Source organism: Chaetura pelagica, unplaced genomic scaffold, assembly GCF_000747805.2.
Source record: "Chaetura pelagica isolate M959 unplaced genomic scaffold, ChaPel_1.0 scaffold82, whole genome shotgun sequence".
Lineage (NCBI taxonomy): Eukaryota > Metazoa > Chordata > Aves > Apodiformes > Apodidae > Chaetura > Chaetura pelagica.
The window spans coordinates 7,416,996-7,441,913 of NW_009952990.1; the positions used below are offsets into that span (position 1 = coordinate 7,416,996).

General features: G+C 40.0%; 1 protein-coding gene across 1 annotated transcript in view; it reads left to right on the forward strand.

Moving 5' to 3' along the window:
• Positions 1-13,213, forward strand: part of MOCOS (molybdenum cofactor sulfurase) — a 193,375-nt gene extending 180,162 nt beyond the window's left edge. The window contains exons 14-16 of the mRNA XM_009996536.1: positions 3,516-3,642; positions 5,963-6,067; positions 13,067-13,213. Coding sequence (XP_009994838.1) covers positions 3,516-3,642; positions 5,963-6,067; positions 13,067-13,213 — 379 coding nt within the window. The remainder of the gene's footprint in view (positions 1-3,515; positions 3,643-5,962; positions 6,068-13,066) is intronic.
• Positions 13,214-24,918: the final 11,705 nt, after the last annotated feature.

Below are 24,918 nucleotides of genomic sequence, written 5' to 3' on the forward strand. Positions count from 1 at the left end.
AGTCACTCACCAAACATGCCCCATGCATTGAAATTCCTGTCTTGAGTACTGGAGGAATACATACATACATACACACACACATACATACATACGTACATACCTACCTACCTACCTGTAAGTGTGATATGTGTATAGCTTCAGGATTCAAAGCCAGTGACAGAATGAAACAGCACTACAGACCACTGAAGCTTGCATTGCCTGAGGGTTTTCTTTCTTTAGGAGGAGACAGTTGGGCAATTTTAACGCATCATGGCAGTGCTCCTCTGTGAAAAATTCCTGGAAAAGGCTTGAATCAATCCATCTCTCAACTGTTTTGCCTACTCTTTCTCAGTGATAGTTAATGCCTTTTTTTGAGGCTTGCCTGGCTTGGTTACATCTCCTAGGAAGAACAGCTTTTGCAGGCGTCTCTGACTCAGACCAGGCTTTTTTCATGGGTGAGACTCATGGTGCGACTCTGTCCCTTCCAGACATGGGATCTGAGTGCAAAGAAGAGGAGTAAGTGACCAGAGGGAGCAGCAAGTGAGGATTAAGGAGGTCAGAGAATTTGGTAAAACATGCAGTATCTGATGATCCACTGATTTTGCACCTAATATCTTCCAGTACAACTAGGCTTGTAAACTTTTCTTCAAAGGAAGCTCCAGATGGGAGTGGAGCTGCCATGATGCCTGAAAAGCATCTTGCTTCCCACTCTGCAGCCAAAGTTAGAAAGCTTTTCCCTATTTTGCCACGCAGTGCTTTCTCAGGGTGCTAGGGGAATACGTTTAGCATAGATAAAAAGCATCATAATGGTTTCAAACTGGAAGAGGGTAGGTTCAGATTAGCCATTAGGAAGAAATTCTTTCATATGAGGGTGATGAGGCACTGGAACAAGTTGCCCAGAGAAGTTGTGGATGCCCCCTCCCTGGAAGTGTTCAAGGCCAGGTTGGATGGGGCCTTCAGCAACCTGGTGTAGTGGGAGGTGTCCCTGCCCATACAGGGGAGTTGGAACTAGATGGTATTTAAGGTTTCTTGCAATCCAAACCATTCTATGATACTATGATCATAAGTTCACACTGTTACTAAATTGTGGTGAACTAACTTTCCAAAGACAGAGCTGTGCAATGTATTTTCAGGGATCTCCACATAAGCATCTTTATTAAATATTTTTCTTTTTTAATCAGCTATTTTTTTTCTTTTTTAATCAGCTTCTTAGCATGTGAGGTATTTTTGTTTAATGGAAACCTGCTAAGATTTATAAAACAATTTTCATCATCAGTTGAGTTTCAATAATTTATCTTTCTTTTTTTCTTCTGTAAATAAAAAGTAATCTTCCAGTTTGCACTTGGCTCTTTAGAGGTGATCTAAAACAGAAACAGCAATTTAATTAAAAAAAAAAAAGTAATGTACTGTTGCAGAGCTGTATGTATATGAAGACATCTGCCTCTCTGGTGTAGCCTTTTCAGGTCACCTCCATGAAAATCTCCATGGCCTGGCCTTATGCTCAGATTTTCTTCCTAGAAATAGGCCCCTAAAGATGCAAATACTAATTTTCAAGTTTTCCTGTTAAACATATGTAATGTGTTCTGGATTGCAGGGCCCACTACTGTGAAAGTCCAAAGTAACCAGGTTTGATTTGACAAAGTACACTGATTTTCACAACAGATCCTGGTTGAGATTTGCAGGATGAAAGTGCCTGTCACTCCATCCAGCTGATGCACGTCTTGGGGGAGGGGGTGGCAAGTGATGGATATTTACCCAGATACATGCTTCTTGGTAATTAGAAGCAGTCCTGACAGCTGGGGATAGGCACAGGACAGGTAAGGTATTTTGGAGGTGAGCTTGAGCAGGTTGAAGGCAGAGACAAGGAGTAAGGGCATTGCAGTCTTGCAGGATCAGCAGCAAGGGATAAAACAGTACAAATGGGAAAGCTTTCAACAGCTGGCACAGGATGCTGCAGGCCCAGCTCTGGGGTTAATGGGTCTTCTGATGCTTCCACAGGTACTGGCTGGGGTGGCAAGCACTGATTTTTCACAAAATGCATTCAGAACTAGAAGGGCATCCAAGCTACAGGAGCCCACAGCACAGCTAGGAAGCACAACAGCCTAACTGAACTGGTTCACACCTAACTGCTATTTTCCTCCCTGTCTGCCTGAGCTGCAGCATAGGTTACACTCTCTGTTGACTCCTGTCTCCTGCAATCATTATGAATTGTGTCTCAGTCATGGGATTGCTGGTGGGATCTCCAGAGAAAACCTGTAGCCCTGCAGCTTCCCATCACGCTTTCCTTCTACCCCTCAGGCTGCTGAAACCCTTGTGAACAGCAGATGCTTGGTGGATCAGGGCTTGCGTGGTTTGACTGAAAGCCTGCACAGGCAGTTTATCCTCATGCACATTTGTCTGCTAAAGAAGATCATCCAGACAATTTTAAATAAAGTCAAGCTCTTCTTTTCACCTAACATGCCTCTTCTGCCAATACTGCTTGATGTGAACAGTTTTTCCTGTGCTTTGATGTTGCATTTTAATGAAAGTACATTTTTAACTGTATGCCTTTAATTTTTAAAAATATTTTGTTCAGGACAGTAGCTCTCTTTTCACTACTTACCGAGGTTTCTGCCTTGACTGTAGGGTGTCATATTCCAAAGCTGTCAAACCACAGTTGATAAAGTATTTTAAGATGTTCTTGTTCATAATAGCTAGTGCAAAAAGAAATGCTCTTCCCCACTTACAATGGTGCTGAGAGAACTCCCTTGAAAATGTTAGGGCTGTCTTTTTTTTCTGGTAGTGGTCAGGTTCTCTTTTAGAAGAAGACTAAAGAATGACATTTCAAAGGTACAGCCAGATTTCTGATATTTGTATGCAGTCTGCTGCTCTGTCTGCCTCATATATGTTCTCTGCACGGACACAAATCTACACTCTGGCAGTTCAAATGCTTGTAAAGAGGTGGAGATACCATCACACAGAGATTAATTTTTTTCCAAACACCTATCCTTTGGTGCAATCTTCTGCATCCCAAAGGCAAATTATAATAATATGAGGAATACATTCTCTCATAAAATGCCTTTACTGGCCTTTTTCACCTTCAGCATCTGTTGTCCTCATGCAGAGTAAGTTTCTATTTGCCTTCTTTTTAGAAGCATTTAACGAGTCAAATGATTGCTAACTCAAAAGATCTTTTCATTTACCATTGTTACCAAATGAAAAGGCTTACATACGACAGCTAATAAGAAATTTTTCATGTCCATTTTTCACAATTGCCTGCCTACATCCTTTCATACCTACTTCACAGTTCCAAGTAACACCTCTGAAGAAGCCACCTAGAAGATCTGTAGTCAAGAGATTGCAAACTATAGCTGAAAGCTTACAGATTATAGTGCCATTTTTCATAGCCTTTGTAATAAAACTTGGTCCAGGTTATTCTGGAGAAACATTTGCTGAATCATATTAACCACTAGATTCTTAGAGCACAAATACCTGGTGCAGAACTAGTTAGTAAACCTTTTTTTTTTTTTTTTAATTCTGCCTACTCTGTGAAACAGATTGGAAGAGCCACTGGAATTAGAGGAATTAATCCGACGTTTCCGTGCTAACATTGTCATCAGTGCACCAGAGTCCTTTGAAGAGGAAGAGTGGGCTGAGATTTCAATAGGTGCTCTGCGATTCCAGGTGTGACCCCGTATCTCTTGTCCTAGTCCCAGTCTATCACAAAGTATTTTGACCCCTGCAGACAAAGCAATTTTCACAAGGCTTTGGCTGGAACTTGACCAGTGCAGTTTGTGCAGATGAAATTTATGAAGCGTGTATAAAGAACAAACATGCTGTGACCTGTGGCAAACATGCTTCAATATAATTGAGAGGTTTTGACATATTTCTCCGTGCCATTTTTTATTTATTTTGTAATTCAGAACATTTCCCACCTCTATCCAACAGAGTGGAAAAATGATCAGTGTTTTGAGGCAATTTGCAGGAAAGATTTAGCCAGCATGTCAGGAGAGAATACTGATTGCTGTTAAGCATAATAGTCCAAATACAACCTTGGATTGCTGTACATCAGGCAACTGCCAAATGACTGTGTGTAAGTGAACAATCGCTCTCTACTGCCCACTGCTGTATGAATTTTGTCTTAGTCTCTATTCAAGACTGTTCCAAGACTAGCCTGGTTGGGCTTTTTCATATATTATGCTTCAGGTCATATCTAACAACATAATGTGCTTTGTACTGTGAGGAAAGTGCTGAAGAGTTAGACTTTGTTGGCAAATACATTTTTTTAAGAAAAACTTCAACAAAGGATCCATTAAGAAGCTACATATGAAACATAAGGGAATGATGCATACATGTATTACAAGTTCTATTGGATTTGTCTGGTCCTTAGATACTAAATATGTATTTGAAAATGCACTGCCTAGGATATGAAAATGACTTATTTTTTCTTTCATGGTTGATGCTGATGGTGTGAATAATAAAAGTGCAAAGGTCAGATCTTGAAGCTGTAATAGGCATCAGTCCTATGTCTTTCTGATCAGCATACTGTAAGAAATTGAGAGGCCATTTTTTCAGTCAGGGTGGAAATTGTGACGTTTACTCTCTTCTTATGCATACATTGATGAGTAAGCCAAAATATGAGTTAAAGAAAATTGAGGAAACATTTATTTAGGAAGGAGATAAAGACAAAATCCTTGGTGTATATAGCTTGTTGGAGAGTGGAGTTGCTTTAGGGTTCTCAGCGCAGGATCTTGTTGGGGAAGATACAGTAAAATTACAGGATAATGGCATTGAAATACTTTAGGAATGGAAGCTGAAAATAGAACGGCTTCTGCAACTTTCATTGTCTTTTCCAGTCTCTACTAGGTCCCTATTCAGATACTGGTGCACTAACAATGGAAATTATTTAATGGTACTTGATGACAGGAAAATGGTAGAAAAAGCTGTTGAACAAAGCAAAGCAGGAAAAATGTATTTCCTTCACTGTCTTGTTTTCTTGTTCTTTTAATAAAATATTAAAGCTGTGGAAAATCATCTGAAAAAATTAAGCTAAATATATGGTTTTGATGATTACACTAAAGAGTTGTACAAGCAGTTCTACATGTACCTCAAAGAACAGAAATAGCACTTCAACCCAGCACATAAAAATGTTTGCAGTGTCAAGTTTCTTTATTTGCCCTGTTTGAAATTTATGACACGTTTTATGAAAGTAGAATATGTATATTGAGATACTGTTAAGTTCTGTAATTTAAGTTAGTTTTTGTAACATTCAACTTTGCTAGAGTTGTGGTTGAAATATTGAGGGAAACTGAAATATGTCTTTGTTCTTAATTGTTGTACTTTAAAAGGTAAGAAGAAATACATTACAGAGGGTTTTTTCCTAAAAACACGCCCTAGTTCAAACAAGAATTAGTTTTAAGAACCATGCTCTTTATGAAGTAACAATAGAGATTCTCATTATTCCTTCTGATTATGTCAACTTGTGAAAACTCACATCCTAGATTCTGATTATCTGCAAGTGCTGTGCCTATAAGAAAGAATGGGAGATAATGTGTGTTTCAGCTGCACTGAAACAATGTAAACCAAACCCCGTTAGTTAAATTCCAAGAAAATCCTCCTTGGGTTAAATCCTGAGGCACTAATTTTATTTTGTATTCAGTTCCCTTTGGGGCAAGTAGCCCTGCCAGCCCTTAAATGAAGTGAAGCAATCAGGAAATAAAAATATGTAAATGGCTTTGATTTCTCAGATTCTGTCTCTGGGAAAGTTTTCCCCAAAAGAAGAAAAGAAAAAGTAAATTAAAAATTTAGTGAAACCTTCACAAGTGGACCTTTTGAAAACACACCTACAATAGGTGAATGAGCATGACCTCTTACATAATTCAAGCATACAAGAACACAGGAAAAGTATGCTAAATAAAGGTTTTTAAGATATTATGATGGTCAAAAGCTTTTACTTTTCTGTGTTGTACTGCTTTTATATACAACTGTAGACCTTATTTAACAGGTTGTAGGTCCGTGTAGCAGATGTCAAATAATCTGCATTGATCAACAGTCTGGGGAACGAAACAAGGAATTTCTGCAGTCTCTGTCTGCTGCCAGAGGCAGAAAGGTCAGTACAGTACTCCAAAATAGCTATATAGAAATATCTAGTGACTTCATTGCTTGTATAATGAAATATCTGCTGAGAGAATATTCATTATTAAGTTTTTAAGCTAATCGTTTCCATTTGTTTTTTCAGTAAAAAGAGGATGCACTTACAACCCAGATATGACATGGTTTATTTCCATAAAATGCTCAACACTATTTTCATTCAGAAATTGACTATTAATATGCATTAGTTTTACTGTGCTTGCATTTATTCAGTACGTGTTTATGCTTTACAATGTGTGTATTTTGGTCTCTAAAAACACAAGTTGGTGTGCTGATGTCCCTGACGAGGAGAAACCTGCAGAAAAATCAGGAAGTGTTTGAAGCAATAGGGATAGCTTGTAAGACTAAATTTCATTCTTACTGTGAGAAACTACTCAGCAAGAAAAATAGAGCAGATGGGAATATAGTCAGATTGGAGAGTAACTGATGAAGAAAGCGACTGGAGAATAAGTGTGAAATATAAGCATTCCTTTGGAGCCCTTCTTCCTAAGGTTGCATTGTTTCTTGGAGTTGAGAATGCTCAGAAGGTGGCTAGACAGTTTGGCATCCCAAAAGCTTCACAAGTCTTCTCCTAAGTATTTATTTAGCTGAAAATTCTTACTCTAAATTAATTGCTTCCTGTTTGTTAAACTTCTGTTGTAGAAGTTTGTTAGCCAGTCGAGGCTCAGAGCCTCACCAGTGCCACCCAAACACCAGAGACTGGGCACAGCACAGAGGCAGAGCAATAACAAATAGGTTGAAAATTATTCACCCAAACAATGCACAAACAAGTTACAAATAATGCGTTCTTTGTTTGGGGAAAAAATAATAAATTGATTTGTCTCAGTGACTCATTAAGCAAACAAAGGGCTACATTTTCAATTAATGTTATCCGTGGTGAATAGCTCTGCTGGGTCTGTCTGGAGCCAACTGCCTGGTGCAGAGCGAGATGGGGACAGGCGAGCTTCCCCCTGACCTGAGATGACTTACGGTTGCACAGCAGGCTCTGGCATCCAGATTGCCACAGCATGTGTAGCTTTGTGCAGTGAGCTCCTGGCCATGGAGGGTAGCCTGAGGACAAGAGCTCTCTCCAGGTAATGGTGAGCTGCAGCTGGAGTATCTGGGACACTCCAGAGCCAGTTGCGGCAGGGATGCTGCCACCTTGGGCGCTGTATGCGGAGGACTTTCTCTACCTACATGGGTTTTGCTGGATTATGACTTGAATCCTTTGCAGGGGAAAAGCACTCTGTATTCAGAGACCTTCTCACATGGCAACAAAATCTTACCCAGGACACAGATTCCCAGCAGAGGCACAGCATCTTCTGCATGTTTCCCACAGCAAAGATGGGCTTCTCCTTCACTCTGATTAACTCAGCAATGCACAATTTTTTGATACAAGCACTCCTAAAACCAAATAGCTCGTTCAAGCAGAATTTAGACAAAGAGAGCAATCCAGCCTCTCGAGAACAAGCTGGCACCAGATAAAAGATGGCAAGGCACTGCAGAGCACAGTGCTGCTGTTCACAGCAGGGGAGTGCTCTGCTTCCCTCAACTGCACAACAATATTCATGCTTCAGAGAACCAGGCCTTCAGGGGCTTTTTTGTATTTTCCCCAGCCTTCAGCGCTGCTGGCAGATGGGATCTGATAAGCATGCCCTGCTCTACCTAAGGCTCTAGGTTAGCTTGACAACTGATAGAGATAGTTTGAACTGGTAATCTTGCCTGAACTGGTCTCAGAAGACCTCCAAGGCTACCCCTCCTGCAAGTCACCTGTGGGGTGGTGGTCACAAGCTGGTTATTAGTGAGTAACATGCAAGGAGCATGGCATCTTCAGTGTGCTGAGCAGACCTAACAGGGGACATTGATCCAAACCTTTCACAGTTCACAGCGGGGAGAGAGAAAGAACATCGAGTTCATGTGACTGTGTTAAATTGCAGAGCTAATCCTTTGGTGACTCATGTCTCTAGCATGTGCTTTTCTGTTAAGGTGTCATCTCATAGACTTTTTTTTTTCTTTTTTTATCAGATACAGATTCAGTGAAGGAATTTAGCAATACTTGTTCCCAGCTGTCAATGCAATTCAAACTACAAAAAACAGATGGAACAAAGTAAGATTTCAGCTAATTTCCCAGTGCAAGGGGAACTGGTATTTTTGAAAGGCTGTTGTAGTTGCTCGATTTCCAAAATGTTACGGATTCTACACGCAGGAATGGGTAGCAAATCCCAAATGCTTAACAAGGGAGCCAGATGTCAGTATTTACCATTTTGTTTTGCTTTTCCAGGAACACCGACCTGGAAAAATCTGTTGAGCTTTATCAAACTGATAGCACAAATGAAAGCAGTGCCAATGAATTTCAATAATGAGCTAAATAAAGTAAGGCTTGTAAGAGGTGGTTTGATATTTTATTTCTGAAAGAATATTTTTCTCCATTCCTCTGAGAACCTGGTGCTCCAGGTTGAAAGATTGAGGCTTTGCATAGGTGGATTGCAGCTGAAAGTCAGAACCAGCTACTGTAATTAGCCACATAAGCAATCTGCATGTTTCCTGATAAGTGTAAAGCAGGGTGCTGAAGCCTAGCCACCTACTTTTTATGAAACATTTTGTCACATTGTTTGAAATAAAAAGCAAACACGTGTACAAAGCCAACTCTCTGCTGCCATCAGTTCAGAAGAAACAATCATTAAGTATTTCTTCTGTGATTTTTGACTGAAAAGGAAAGATGAGCTCCACTGTGTGAGAGAGCTCTCTGTTTCTTCACCAGACTGTGAAAGACTAGATAACTCCATTAAGCAAATAGCATAAAAATAGCCACACACCGTTTCACATGCATCACCACCTAATGCAAAACATCCATGGACAGAAAGGAGAGAACACTGAATTCTTGCCAGTCTTCTGTGTTCTGCAGATGCAGTTTAACTAACAATAGGGGAAGCCCTGTGGGTAGATTTGCAGCAGTGCTATAAGCTGGGACTTGCTGTCAAGGTAGCATAAGGAATTACATTAGCAGTCTGCCCGGCATAAATGTATGGATAGCGGTACATCAAGGGAAATCCATTTTGTTTGCACATGCCCTCGTACACTAAAAAGCTTGTGTTTTTTTCCTGCGGGCTGTTGATCCTCCTTTATGTATCTCATTGTGCCTTGGGAGAGCTTCTTTCCCTGCAGAATTAGAGCCGTGTCTTTGGCTTGCTTACTGAAACGATAGCAGGGATAGCAAATGACTTCTCTTATTTGATGCATCATTATCATCATTTTCATAGTAATGCAGGGCTTCACACTCTGCAACGCTTTTCATCCAAAGATCTGGAACATTTGCAAACAGTCATTGATGTAATTAATAGACCTCTGAAATAATGTAGTTCTCTTTTCTCATTGGTGTCTGATCTGGAAAATGCATTTATTTAAGGTAGATCAAAGGAAAGTCAGCTCTTAGGAAAACATTCTGCTACCCAGCTATGTTCAAGAGAACCAGATGGGGTTTTTTTACACCAATTGAAATGTTTCTCTTTTTTCCAATATGAAAAATCAGCATGTTGAAAGTGAGTACTCACTTGTACTTTCCTATAGGTTTTACTAATAAGTTTTTTGTGAATCCAGAGCTAATGAAACACCTTTACATTTAAAAAACAAACAAACAAAACTAACAAAAACCCCCAAAACAAACAAACAAACAAACAAACGAAAGCAACTTCCAAAACCGCACACCCAAAACCAACCGATCAAAAACCAAAAACAGGTTTAATAATTGCATCTCCCAGACTTTATGTGGGAGGGAGGTTATGTTATTCTATGAATAAAATTAGCAGACATGAACTGGTAAATTTATCTGTTGGGAGAACGGAGCTAAGAGCTACAACCAGGGCAAAATCCAGAACTCATTTATCTAAAGCTAAGTTTTGTCATGCAGTGTCACTTCTGTGGTTGTTATACATTCTAGCAGGGCATTTTACCTAAGTGCTAGTCTGAATTAACTGATTGTTTGGGTGCTGTAGCTTGGAAGCATCTCATCTCAGTCTTTGTCAGACGTAGCACCTCAGGCTTCTATCTTACAAAAGGAGATACTTCACCCAGAATATTTCTCTGTCAGTGAATGTCTAAGCAGTGCATATTACAGTTGATCCAGTAAATGTACTTGAAACAACATGCAAGAATGACAGCATGTTGTAGCTCCTCCTTTAAGTGAGTGTGATGACTATCATATGATTCACTGTTGGCAAGAATAAGTACGTTTTATCTATTTCTCCTAGCAGTGAAGTATTGTGCTTTTTATTAATCAAGGAGCTTTATGTGTGAAGCTTTATGTGTGGAGCTTTTCTGTGTGAAGTATAAGAGTGATGGGAAGAGCCCCTACTGCAATCAGAAGACCAAGCTGATAAAGCCACAGAAGTCATGGTCCAGAACTCCCTGCCCAGTTCTTGGTGTGTTCTGAGGAGGTTATACGCAGCATAAAATGCCCTTGAAGTCAGGAAAAGGTAGCAACGGCAGAGAGAGATTATGCAGTTCATTGTAATAACTCTGCAGGCTGTAATCTCTGTGTCTGAAAGCCTCATTTTTTAACAGTGAAATGTGAGATGGGCCAATTTCTACAACTTAACTTTCTCTTGAAATAGAGCTGAAAGGACAGGATGCTGGGAGGGAGAGGGAAATGTGCTATTACCAGTATTTGCTGAGTCAATATTTGTAATTATTGAAAAAACAAGGAAAATTGCTTAAAAGATCCACTTCTGGTAATCAGAAGAAAAATTTTGGTCTTAAGAACAATCACAAAAGAAAGAGGTTAACTAGAATATGTGTACCATTAGTATGCCATCAGAGTTTCACCTTGGAAACTCCTTAGGCATTACCAGTGTTGGCACTGAAAAAAATACTATGAAACTTTGAATTCCCAATCAGAGTCAGAAAATACTAAGCACCAGTGCTAAAATACTATTTAAGTATTCCTGAAGACAAGATGTATTCACCCTTGCTTTTTCTTAAATAATTACAAATAGTTTAAAGTACTTCCAGAAAAAAAAAAAAAAAAAAAAAAAAAAATCTTCCTAGGTGATTAACTTCAATAGAAATATTGATAAATTAAATTCTCCACAGTGAAAAATCTGGCCATATTTTAGTCTCTTTTTGAGGTAAATCAAGATGTCAATAGAGAAAATATAAATTAAAACTTTTCATATATCAAATAAGTTGATTGACATGGATGAGTTATAAAATTCCTTTCATTGTGAAATGTGGTGTAGCATGGACTAATACTAATTTTACAATATCTGGTTTATGGTTGTCTGATTTTTTAAAACAATAAAAACTCTTATTGTTGCAGTAGGGTGTAGGAAGTAAATCCAGTTTATTAACCACAAGGCTGAAAAACATTTATGCCAACAGAGAAACCATAGCTTGTCTACAAATAAGAGAAAAGCAAGAAGGGAGAAAAAATGCTATATAGTTTAGTATTTCAAATCAAATGAAACAGTTACTAACTTATGATTTTAGCATTGTGGTTGATCCAACACAGTCACTGTGCTAGAGGATTGGGAGCTTGCTGTGTTGCAGTCATTCCTCAATATTAAATACTAGAACACTGGCCAGAAAGATCTGCCCTGTGTCCACCAGTGTTAACACCATTACAGTCACAGATATCCAAAAAGTGTCATTAATGGGATAGACCTGATCTGTCAAATATGCTCCCTTAAATTCGGCTAACAATTTTTTTTATTTATTTATTGCAATTCCTTTTACCTGGTATATTTTTCTAAACCTTCTGTAAACATACTTTCTTCAATTTCAGGATCATCACTCTGAACAACAGCAGTAAAAGTGATCAGGAAACGGAGGAGAGTAGAGTTTTGGCTTTAATTTTTTATTATTATTTTTTTTTCAGAAATACCAAATTAATTTAATTTGCTTTTTTATTTGCTTTATGCTTTAGAATGACTGGTGCATTTCAGCTATATCCTACCAAAACCAACTCTTTTTATTGAAACATGATTAAAAAAAAGATGAGAAAAGTAATATTTGGTTTCCAAGGTCCTCAGTTTGAAGAACAAATACCTTCTGAAGTTTACAAATGAATTATCTATTTAACATGGCCTTTGGCATCCTTTTATTTCTTACTTTACATATTTCTTTAATTAAATATTATCTAATTGTTTGGAAAATATCATTATGAGACTGCAAGTCTCTTTCTTGTGCATTTCTAGTCTTTCCGCTGTAGGAAAACAAAACCACAAAAACACACCAGTCTTTTGCTGTGACCCTTCCAGATTCACAGCTACAGCTGTAACATTCAACCTGCTTGAGATTAAGACCACACAAAAGAGGGCAGACACTCAGATCAGGTTTTTGGTACCTGCAAGGGTTGTATGGTCAGTGGGTGAGCTGGTTCTGTTCCTCTTCTTTTTATTATCCAGTATCACAAGGACATATATATGCATTCTTTCATATATTTATGTAGGCTGACCTCACAGGTAATGACAGATAACAAATGGTAGCCCGAATAAAACAAACTTTCTGAATCTTTTCTCTAAAACAAATGAAGGGAAATCCACAAAGGCTGGGCAGAACATAGTTCTGTTAACAAAGCAAATAATTCATGGTAGAAGATGCAAGACGTCTCCTCGCTGTTGGAACGTACGTGCAGTCTTGTGCTGCCTAGCCTTCATTTGTGAGCTGTATTTGTCAAGAAGCTAGAACACTCATTACATTACAAGACTGTGAGGGAGTGTAAATTACATATATGATACTGTGGAACTCATTATGAGATACTATGGTATTTATCCACTTACTTAAGGTATTCTTGAATAGCATGGGGCTAGCTTTTGTTTACCAGGCTACTATAGTTAATTAGGTGAAAATGTTCCTAATTACATGGAGATAGTACATACCTCCTTAGTCCTGAAGCAATATTTTTTCTCTAAACATATCTGGGTTGTGAGATCCTCTATACATCTGATTATTTGTTTCTCAATAAATATTTTGCTTTTTCCAGACAAACTTTGGCATATATCTGATGAACCAGCCCTTGCACTCATCCTTTCCAGATGTTATATCAGTTGGGTCTCAAGTACTTCCAGTGCTGAAGGAGAATACAGAAATTCAGCCCCCGACATCTGGTGAAGAAAAATGTTCAGGATAGATTCTCTAGTGGAGATGAGATTGGTATGAAACTCCAGGGAAAAGTCAGTAGTCGGTAATTCAAAAAATAAGGAAAAGCATCCACTCATTTGCTTCTGGCTTAAGTCTTTTAATTTTCTGTTTGCTGTAAATGTTATCAGATGGCAGAAGTCTTGATAATTATAGCTCACCTACATGTTTTTGCTTGTGATTAGGTTACAGCAGCCATAACTTGATTTTGCTCAGTTGCTTCAGGATGCAACAGGTTTGATCAAGTTTTACTGGTAGATGACTCCCAAAACAAGCCCAAGATCGTTGTCAGAAACCCACATCTCAATGAAGGAAAGTAAACACAACAATGCACTACTTCCTTCTGTTGCTTTGTTAAAACCACAATTGGGAGAGAGGATGCAGGATGTATTTTGGAAACGGTGTGGGTGGGAAGGGAGCAGTGGGAGAATGTGGCAGGAGAGTAGCAGTCCATTCAGCTTTTCAAAAATGGAATTAAAGGTGATGTGTGGACAGTCTGAAAGCACTGGAGAAGAGGCAACTGCTATTGGGAAATCTGTGTCTCCCTCTTTGGAAGCGGTGTGTGAGGATGCCAGAAAGCCATGAAGATCAGTGAAGATCCAGTATGCCATCTACATAACACATTCCCTATGAAGCAATTTCATCCATTTGTCCTCAACTTCTTTCTCTTGTTCCTGTGTGCTACTTTGCCATTGAGTTTATTTTACGTGATGACTTCCCACATGCTTGTTTCCTTCCATATTTGTGGATGATGACACATTTTTCCTAATTAGAGATTGTTCAACTAATACAGTCATGTTTCCTGTACAAACTTTTTGTAGATGGCCTCTGATGGTCACTTCATGGAATTCTTGAAAGTTATGATGCTTCTCCATGCCAAACGGGTCAAAGTATACTTTTTTCTTATTCTGTGCATTTGATAATGTCCTTAGAAAGCTTTTGAGTCCTTTACTCTGCTAAATACTATTCATGCTTTCTGATTTCTGAGAGAAGATGCCTGAAACCTAGTCTGAAATACCAATTGTGAATACTGTGAAAATTAAAAAAAATAAAGCAAGCCACATGGGGTGGGGGAGGACCAAAATCCACAGCACTCACACATGGAACAATGTAATGCAAGACTGAACACACTGGGGCCAAGTGTTCTATGACCCCCAGAGTGTGTCCAGCCAACCACAGGGCGATTTCATGCTTCCAGGAAATCCTTCTGGAAGAGATAATTCGCTTCAATCGGCTGCTCCTACTGCCATTTCAGATGTGAAATCTTGACCGCATTAAAAGCACCATCATAACACTCATCCAGCATGATTTAGGTCTTCCTTGGGGCAATTTTGGCTCAAACTGTGTGAAAATGCTTCTGGCTGAAGCAATCCATGACTTATTTGAGGATACCCCTGGGAGGCAGCAGGCAGCTTTGTGAAAGAATTGGTCAAAGAGTCATTCTGAAAGGGGAGCAACTACCACGGAGCAGCCTACAGTGGGAAAAAGGAAGCACATCAGGCAGTCTGCCAATCAGAATGCAAAGATGGTCTTTCTTCTTTACCTTCCTTTCTTTCTTTCTTTTTTTCTTTCTTTCTTTCTTTCTTTCTTTCTTTCTTTCTTTCTTTCTTTCTTTCTTTCTTTCTTTCTTTCTTTCTTTCTTTCTTTCTTTCTTTCTTTCTTTCTTTCTTTCTTTCTTTCTTTCTTTCTTTCTTTCTTTCTTTCTTTCTTTCTTTTTTTTAACTGGCTTCTTCTTTCTTTTTTTTTCTTTTTTTTTTTTTTCAATTCTTTTGAAGAACTGGTTTTACTCACTTCAGCTGGTACAGACTCATACTTGTCTCTCAGCACAGCTTTGTAATGGAAATGAGAAGAGACATTATCTGTTTCTTACAACCTGCCATAAAATACATGGAAGGAGAGGGGTGTTTCATATGTATGTAAACTGAGAATCAGTTTTGAGAGTTGTGCCTTCCACTTCAGAACCCAAGCACTGCTCCTTGATGTCTGCTTTGAAAAGCAGGGATTTTATCTGTCTAATAGTCAATTATCTGATGTTGTAATGAGCTGGCTTTTTGGAACTTTGAAAAGCAGTTTCCTGGTATCTAAATCTCTCTTAACTGTTTCATTCTTTGCCTTTCTGTTATGCAGAACATTGTTTTGTTGGATAGAAAGCCAGCACAGCTCTGGCAAATTTAATATGAAGAGACCTGCTGTATGCTGACCTTCAGGTGATCTCTGGGGCTTTCTTCTGTGCCCTTCACCTCACCAGTATGTCATTTGTTCAGAATTGCACAGAAGTTAGAAAAGGAAATTGAAAGCCAGTCTCAGCAAGCTCTGTTTCATTTGTTACTGGATTTACTACAAAACAAGCCACTTTGGTACACAGTGGCTTGGCAAATACTGTTTGTGAACAGCCTTAATGCAATGTATGATAACTAAGGATGAGAGGATTTGAACTTTAAAAATGTCATGCTTGGTCATTTTGACCTGTTATTTACAGGAAATTACACTTTCTCTCTGCTGTGGCTTAGTAATATTAAATCAAGAATAATCTTGTCATTTTACAGAGGGGGGAAAAAAAAAAAAAAAGCTTTTCTCTGATATATGAACATTCTCATTACTATATTCTGTGACTTTCCCAGAAGGAACATCCTTGTGCTACAGTGATAAGAAATATCACAACTGTTCAGATTGATGGAAGACATGTAAGGAATCTTTCATCTCAACAAAGGATAGTATTTCCCGTCTAGTAAGTGGAGTGTTGAGTATTGATGTGTTCTACTATCAATGAACACAAATTCTTCTCAGTGCCAAAACTCGGTGGAAAATCTTGAAGTAGGAATAGTCACTTTTAAATAACGTGTGCTGCAAGTGTGTAGAAGGAACATCCCTCTCATAATGTGAAAAAGAAAAAAAAAAAGAAGAAAGAAGAACTTAGTATAATACAAACCCAGGTACTGCAGGAATGAAAAGGGCTTTGAAACACTGTATATATTACATAGAAAGATTATGTGCTCTATAAGGTGTAACTTCTCAATCTTCAGAATATATAGAAAATAGACCCTTTCCTCTGAATGAAGGCTCTTTTATCTAAGTACTCCTGTTGCTGCAAAATTACATCTTTGGACTAATTGCAGATCTATGTTTACCCTATATGGAAAAGAAATGTACTTAATACAGTATTTCCAGATTGCTGTATGTGGGAAGTCCTCTATATATTTGAAAATTAAGTCCATATTTCCTTGCAATGAATTATTCAGACACATTCAGTTTTTTGTGGGACTTAACTGCTTCTCAAATCTCAAGGCAAAAACGGTGATTATTACAAGCTGTAATAATAGCCAGGAGGCTGAAATCACAGAACAGAAATCAGTATTTTTAGGAGAAGTCTCTGAACTCTGTGTTCTCTTATATGACTATGATGTTTCAGATACAGTTTATGATTTATATACTTTCAATGGTATCCTTGAAAACATGGTCAAATTTTGAGGTCACCTTCTTTAAAAATTATACACAAATCAAAAGGAAGAACTGCATAAAAACATGAATGTTGTTCATAAATTCTAGAGATTATTCTGTGTATTTCTTCTTCAGTCTGGCTTTTAACTTTCTTGGAAATGAAACCAATAAAACAGATATTGTGCCTGGCATATCCACTGGTAGTTGTTGCATTCTTGACCTTCAAGCTCAGGAGATGCTAAATTCTGCCTCGAGGCATTTCTGGGCTCACAGGGTGAGTATGTGGCACAGGACTGAAGGGTTGTCTCATGGCTGCTGGGATTCACAAGTTCCTCCAGCTGTTGCACTGACAGCCTCTGTCTGTTTAGTCAACACGCCAATCTGTTGCACACTCAGCTCAGGCCCTGCACAAAATGCACTAATCATCACTGGTTTCCTTTAAAGTATGTCCAGAAGCAGTCCTGCTGGAACCATCTCTGTTATCCAGAAGTTGAAGCTCTCACCAAGGGTGTTGGAGAAGAGAAGGTTCATCTCCCTGCCCTTTTCCAACAGTCTTTCTCTGCTGCCTAACCCACCAGTAGGTGAGACTGGGGACTGAGCAGGACTGGGTGGAAGTCACCAGGAAGGCTTGCCCCTCCCTTCTCATGAGTTTTACACAGGAATGATCTGTGGTTCATTTGGCCAGAGCGATAAGGGACATGGACACATTGAGACTGGATCTGCACATGACTCCCAGCCACTCATTTGGTTTCAGTGGGGGTGGGAGGGGAAGAAGAGCATGACTCTGTAGCCCAACAGGTTGGTAACTCCTAGGGAGATGAAAGATGTGTGTATCTCTGTGTCTCTCTGATTATACAGCTGTCATGAGGCAACTACTTGGTAAAAATTAGACACAGCCCCCAGAGAAGGGAGGAGAAGGCAGGGTGCTCTTCCTTTCCACTGGGCAAGTGAGTGCATTACAGAGGCTTGTCTCCTTGCTGCAGCCACCAGCGTTTAAGTACAAGGTGGAACTTTGTCGAGAATAGAGGAGAATGCCCCAAGTATGTTTTGGAATAGGCCGTTACGGGAAACAAGTTTCAGTCCTTACAGGCAAAAACTGGTGATACACATGCCTTCACCACTCAGTTTGTAATTTTTTTTAGGAAGAAAGGTTGTAGGTATCCTCAGTCCTATAAATCAGATGCAGAGAACTCAGAGTAAGTCACTGACAAGGAGGTACCTCTTAAGCAAGGTGCCATTTAAGAGGCTTCTCTTCCTTCTCTTTCATGTCAACTAGTTTACTTTGCTGCTCACTCAGTGTGATGGTGGCTGTGGGTCACTTCCAGTGGAAAAGAAAATAGGCAGGTGCCCTGCATAAGGAGCATAGGGGCTCATTTAGGATTGCAGACAGGGAGAGATGCTAGGGAGGTTTGGCATGGGGCATCCTTGAGCATTACTGCCATGTGCAGGGGTACATCAGAAACACCTCTGTAATAATCCTAGGAATATGTCACAGAACAAGTTAGTCATTTTTCCACTGACCCTGTTAAGTCATCCTGGAAGGGTGGTAACCAAGAACTGTGCTGTTGAGGGACAGACCATGTCAAAGGTAAGATGGGGAAAGCAGACCAAATATTTATTTATTTATTTATTTATGTAAAGTCTGTTGTAGCGTTTTCCACTGAAAAGTAATGAGGGGTTTCTCAAATACCCACCAAGGAAGACAAAATGTGGGAAATTAGGGAGTTTGATTTAGTACAGCAGTTTCATGGTAAATTTGAGATGACATTGGTCTCAAGTGAAGAGCCTCTAATAGCCTATAATTAGGTATATTTCTATGTTAAATCCAGTTTCTCCTGTGAGCAGCCAAAACCTGGCAAAACACTGCCAACCTGGATGTCAACATCAGCTTCTCCTAGATCACTACGCTAGTATATTCCGTCTTTGAGCCTGCCTGATGCTTTTCACTGTTTTTCAGAGGTAAGTGTGCCATCTAGATTGAAGTACTCTGGCCAGGATTGTAAATGAAGAGACTGATCCTCAGTCCAGAAGTGGTTTCTGAGATGGCTGTGTTTTCCATGAAGCTGTGTTTGGAAAGCCTGCCATGATCTAATGTCAAGTTTGTTGTTTTCTTGTACTTATAGTAGATGACTCAGATAAGGCTGTTGAAAAGTTTGTGAGTTATTATTTCCAAAACCACAAGAAAACTAGAAGACTGCAGAAGGTCCTGCACTGCTTGCTAAGCTCGGGGGACTTTTTGTTAACTAGTTGTGCATGGTTTTGTCTGAGGGAAGCACTTTGTCAAAGTTCTCACATTATTTTATGTTGCCTTGTACTGGCCTCTTGGACTAATTTGGTATTTATTCAATGTCACAGCATGATAATTTGTAACTACTTATGTAGAGAGTGAAGAGTATGTTGAGGAAGAGAGAATCTGACATTTCATTGAGAGGGTAACCTGAAACAATTGGTTAAGTGAGTGAAGCAAGACTGAGAGCTGTGTGTATCTTGGGCATTACCAATCATTATGAAAAATGCAAGTGCATTCCTACCAGACCTCTTTTCTAAGTGCAAAACCAATACAAGCCAGCAATCATGTATTTAAGAGGCAAAGTAATCATGTATTTAAGAAGCTATACATTATCTAAATGAGATTGTCAAGTATTTCAATTAGCATATTTAGCTGCACCTCTATTAAATAAATATTCTGATCCAAATCAGCACATTTGGATTGGGAGGCTCATTCTACCCTCTGCTGTATTTCTTCTCATTTCGTCCCTCAGCCCCAAAATATTGATGGGCAAAATATTTATTTAAATTCTCATTCCCATTTTGTAAGAAAACTTTAGCTTTGAAAAAGCCTGAGCAAGACACAGCTTTCTGAGTTGAAAGACTGCAAGTTAGCCATATAGTGATATTACAGAACTGGTCATTTGGAAAAATGGCCATGACATTTGTCAAAGAGCAGAAAATCCAGAGTGGTTCAGCTGTTGGAGTGGATCATGCAGTCAGGCATCACGTTAGGTGTGGAGAAAAATGCTTGCTGGAAGCCAGTTCCCTTACCATATGAACACACATCTCTCAGAAACTGCACATACTAGGAAATTTCCTTAAGTATGTGCTGTTATTTTTCTGAAGTCTCCGGTGAGATGCTTTATGCCACAAGGAACAGGTAGAGGTTGAGAGGAAGAGGTATCAAATGGCAAGTGCCAGAACACAGTGAAACAATGGATTTTTTTTCTGATTAAATAATGGAATACTTTTGCTGTCAACAGCATTTTCTGTAGGTAAAGAAAAGATCAAAATTCAATTTAGCAAGAACAAGAAAATAAAAAGTAAATAATGAAACTAAATAAAATTATCTAAGACTTCTAGAATGTTTTAATATAAATAAAGGCAATTTATAGGTTTGGGAAGCTCCATACCATAACAATTCTTGTTATTGCAGCCCAGTGACTGCTGGATCCTGGATAGAAGTAAAATCACGTTGTTGTCAGCTGCTTCTTGAAAAGAAACTCATGCTGGATATGGACAGGGTGCTAAAGCTACTACTCAGAGTACTTACACGACAAAGTAAACCTTAAAATCATGGATCTTAAAATCATACCTGGATGCAGAATTGGGAGGGGGAGGCCTCACCAAGGGATGTACTTGTTCTCAGAGAGAGGAAACTTCTGACCTTAATCTTGCAATGAAAACTGAAAAGCTCTCCAGCTGCAGAAAGACTTACTGGTTCAGAAGTATAATGATTTTTGACCTCTTGATGCTGGCATTATTTTGATATACACTCAGCCTTTCTTAACCTGGATTTTCTGTGGAAGTAATAACTGCAGCTGCCAGAAAGGGTGTGTGATCATGAAAGGCAGAGGAGATGAAACCTCTTAAAAGGCTGTCAGTAGAACAAGAGACTGTGACTGCTGGTGCCCTTAGGGCAATAGAGCCATGAAGCCAGGAATCCAGCTGGAAATTTGGGTACAAATTCATGAATGGACTTGGGAAATGCTGCCTTAAAAATGAGCTCTCCCCTCCAGTTTTCAACTATTTCTCCTTTCTATCTAAAAATAAATCTGCATGAACACCAGTGTAATCAGACTACAAGGATGTGGACTTCACTGTGATTCCTTTTTCACAGTAAATTAGTTGTTTTCTCAGCTAATCAGCCAAAAGGTAGGTTGCAATGCAATAGCAACTTAATAAGCTTTTTAAATTACTATGATGGGCTTTCTGTGAATTTGTTCATGTGGAATTTTGTTTTCATTGCTATTAATGTTCATTAATTTCTGATTAGCCTCTTGGTGATTGACTTTTCAATGTCAGGATAACTGTGTTTGAAAGGATTTCTGAAGTTCCAACTAGTTCCAACAGTTCTCTAGTTCCAACACACTGCTCCAAGCTTCTGGACTAAATCGGGTGCCTCAGGGCTGTATCCAGTTGAGTTCTGAGTATCTCCAACAACTTTTCTTGGCAACTTATCAGAAATTCAGCTTCTGGCTGTTGCTTCTTGCCCTTTCACTGTGCACCTTTGAGAAGACTCTGGTCTTCTCTCTACCCATCACATGTAGGCAGTTGCACACCCTGCCCTTTGTTTTCTCTTCGTAAGGCTGAATAAACTCAGTCCCTCAGCCTCTCCTCCCACATCATGTGCTGCAATCCTCAAACTTCCTCACCAGTGAGAAAGATGATGAGTGACTTCAAATGTCCTTTGCTGAATGCAGGAAGATGTAAACTAGAGACCCCAATGAATTGCCCCCCTGAGTTACAAGGCTGAACAGTGTTCTCCATCCACACTTGTGGTGAATGAGTGGGAAGGGTCATGCAGTTAATGCAGGTACCATTGCTCTGGCAAGCTAAGCCAAAATGTTACATTATTATAAGAATGGATCCATCAGTTTAGAGACTCAGCTGTGCTACATCTGCTTTTGCTCCTTGAAGACTGGCTCTAAATTCACTTTTAAATAAAACCTTACGCTGAGTCCAGGGTACAAGTCTATTACCATTGACTTGCTGATTCCCTTTTTGACTCAGTCAAGGAAAATGTTGCTTTTCCAGTTTTGGGGATGGAGAGTGGGTCTAAAATACTCTGCAATGCTGAAACGTGGTTGAAGTCTTGGTCTGAGTGAAGTCAGCAGCAGAATTTAATTCCTCTCTGCTGGATAAACTCCTCTCTCCCCTGGAAGGTTGGAGGTAATATTTGCTTCCCTCAGTATGTTCTAAATGGATCTTCATAATAGTCACAACGCTGCTGTGTGACTGACACATTTCCTTTTTTGGATGTCCAATTGTGATACTTAACAAATTTGATTTTCTAGAAGTATGAGCTAACACTCAGTAAAAGTTGGGTTGATTCAACAGTCCAACAGTCAAATACCTGTGCAGTCCAAGTGCTTCTGAAAGTTAAGACGAAGATGTACCACTTCTTGATTTACTAAATTACCTGCATCCAAAAGCAATTTATCATCTTTTTCATCGCCAGCAGGCAAAAAAGGAAGTTGACAGCTGTTGACAACTGTATGTTTGTGTTTCTCTCTTTAACATATACACTAAATCAGTCCTGCAGCCCTAGACCATGGCTCCCAGAGGGAGCTGATCCATGTCCTTGGGGCTGGGTAGGGATAGTAGTGGTCCTGGGGGGACTGCTCAGAGCAGCATATTGGTGGTCTCTCCCTGAAGGCAGGGAGAACTACTCTTTAAAACACACAACTTCGTCTGTGTGACAGGCAGGATCAGTTTCCATCTGGGCCAGAAATCAGCAGTGACTATGCTGGTTAAGGACCAAAGTGGTCAGTCTGCTCCTGAACAAGCCTGGATGGTACCACTGGTCAGTTCCACTGCTTTTGTCCCTGTGTTTTTGTGTCTGCCAAGTAACTGATGTGGGACAAGGACCGAGGCAGTTGCTACTTTCTTGCTTCTTCAATGGAGAGCTGAACTTGGAAACTTCTGTTGTCCATGGACTGACACAGGCTGGCACAGCCATGCACACAGGCTATTGCAATTGTTGTATTCAGAGGCTTATACACATGTAGGTTAATGTGCAAGGGACAGCTCTTGTTGAAAAGATTTTGCTGGTCTGGTCAACTAGCTCTAATAATCACCACCAAGTCACCAGAGATCTGAGGGATTTCTATTACCATGTTCCCTGTACTTGTAATTTCTCAGATGAAGGCTGTGTATTGCTCAGCCTTGATCAGCAGAACTTGGGCTGTTCTTAAAATTTCCGAAGTGAAATATAGAAAGGAAAAATATTGTCATACAGATGTTTACCACCCCTGATTGATGCTCTTGCAAGATATAATGTCACCTGAAGGGGATCAATTAGCAGCATTTCTCTTTCTTACATCATAAATCTCAATAAAGGAGGAAATTGTATGAAACTTGAAAGCAAGATAAATGAGCCTCATTAAGAGAAGTGAGGTATGATTAAACAGTAGGGTACAGCAGGGTGGGTAATGCATCAGGCCAGTACTGAGCTGAGGACGACTCATCTAATTGTAGCCAGCTTCCCAGCCCAAAGGAGTGGTAATTCAGAAGTTAACCATAGGTCCTGAGGTAAGCCACTGCAATGCTAAAAATTACTGCTCAGTGAATTAACCACCCTCATCCCTACAAGTGAACTCCGAAGAATCCCTGAGCTGATTGTAATCAGCCTGAGGGATGACAGCTCATGATTGGTTGTGTTCATCCCTGGTGTAAGCCAGCAGCACCTCACTGGCTTCCACAAAGACAAGGCTCTGCTGGTATCGCTGTGCTCGTGGAAAGGCACAAGCATGGCAGACATTCTTCTGGTTTTAATTTCTGTAAATGGCAAAAATCCTTTTGGTTTCAAAAGATGAAGAACAGAGCTATTTGCTTAATTATATTAAGTCCTTCCTACCAAATGTAATGGAAATGAATGTGAAACTCTGTTTACTGTTTTACCCTGCTGTGCCTGAAGCTGGAAGGAAATGTTGCTTTCCATCCAATGAAATGAGAGTGGTACTCAGTCCCCCATAATCTCTTTGAAGAATCTGTGCTGGAGGCAGAAGGTCAGGTCTGAAACTGAGGCAACTTTAACAAACAATGCCAGTGACCTCGTGCCTAGTGCTGTGCCAATAGCTGCACCCGACGCGGCGGGTCAGAGCTCACCGCGCACGCTCTCGTGCTGGGAGTAGCTGGGAGTCGCTCTGCACGTTTGATGAGGGTGATGAGCACAGCAGCCACAACTGGGTTGCACACAGCCAGGGCAGCTTGCTTTCACCTGAAGAGCAGGAGAACTGATTTTTCTTGGCCTTGCTGCCTGGATGCATTCATGCCTGCCCACCATGGTCACCTTCTTTCCACTCCATCCCACACACGGTGCTTCAGGGTTGGAAATCCCATCAGCTTTGCCTGGCACATGAGACACTAGTGGCTGCTCTGAGGCTCCCAGCCAGGGACTGCAGTGTCGCCTGTGAGATCTTACCAGAGCACAGCTGTACCTTCTTACCCTTGCTTGATCAGCTGCCTTTTTCAGGCAGCTCCAGTACCCTGTGGCCTGTCCCTCTGCTCCCAGTTGAAGGAATTACCCTCATCACCTGCTGTTTTGTCTGAAGCTTTGCTTTGGCCTGTCCAGCCAGGTGTGGAGATATTCCAGACACTCCAGGGCTTGTGCCTACGTATCACACAGCCTGCAGCTCCTCTTGGAGGTGAGTAGCATGCTAGAGCTGGTTAGAGTTGGCAGAAAGGCACAAGGGGAGTGTGTTGGGCTGTGCAGTGGGGCACTTCACTGCCCTTTTCACCACCAAGTATCCTGTGTCAGAGTGTGTTACTCAGAGCTGACATCTTATTAGTTATATATCTTGGCTAAGATCTATAAACTCCATGTGGTCTGGGACTCATCTAGTTACAGATCTGTCTCTAAGGGCTGCTTACATGTTTTTTGTTTTTGTGTTTTGTTTTGGGGTTTTTTTGTTGGTTTTTGTTTGTTGTGGTTTTGGTTTTTTTTTAGATAAAGAAACATGCACAGGTGATGGGACTTCATTATTTCCATTTATCCACCGGTGAATGAGGCAAGGTGTCTTTGTCATTTTTACTTTCTCTATGGTCTAAGGATTCTGTCTTTCTGTGAAGAGCAGCAGATGATGTACTTGAGAAGGGAGGGGCTGATAATTCAGTCCCTTGAAGGAGATGAGGAAATCGAGTCCCAAGCTTTCATATTGTGTGTCAGTACTGGGAGTGGTAAGCTGTGCAAAAGAGATGCTGCTTGTGCCTCTTGTCTAGGAAGCATCCACAGGGCTCCGTTGGACCACAGGATAACACAGGTTT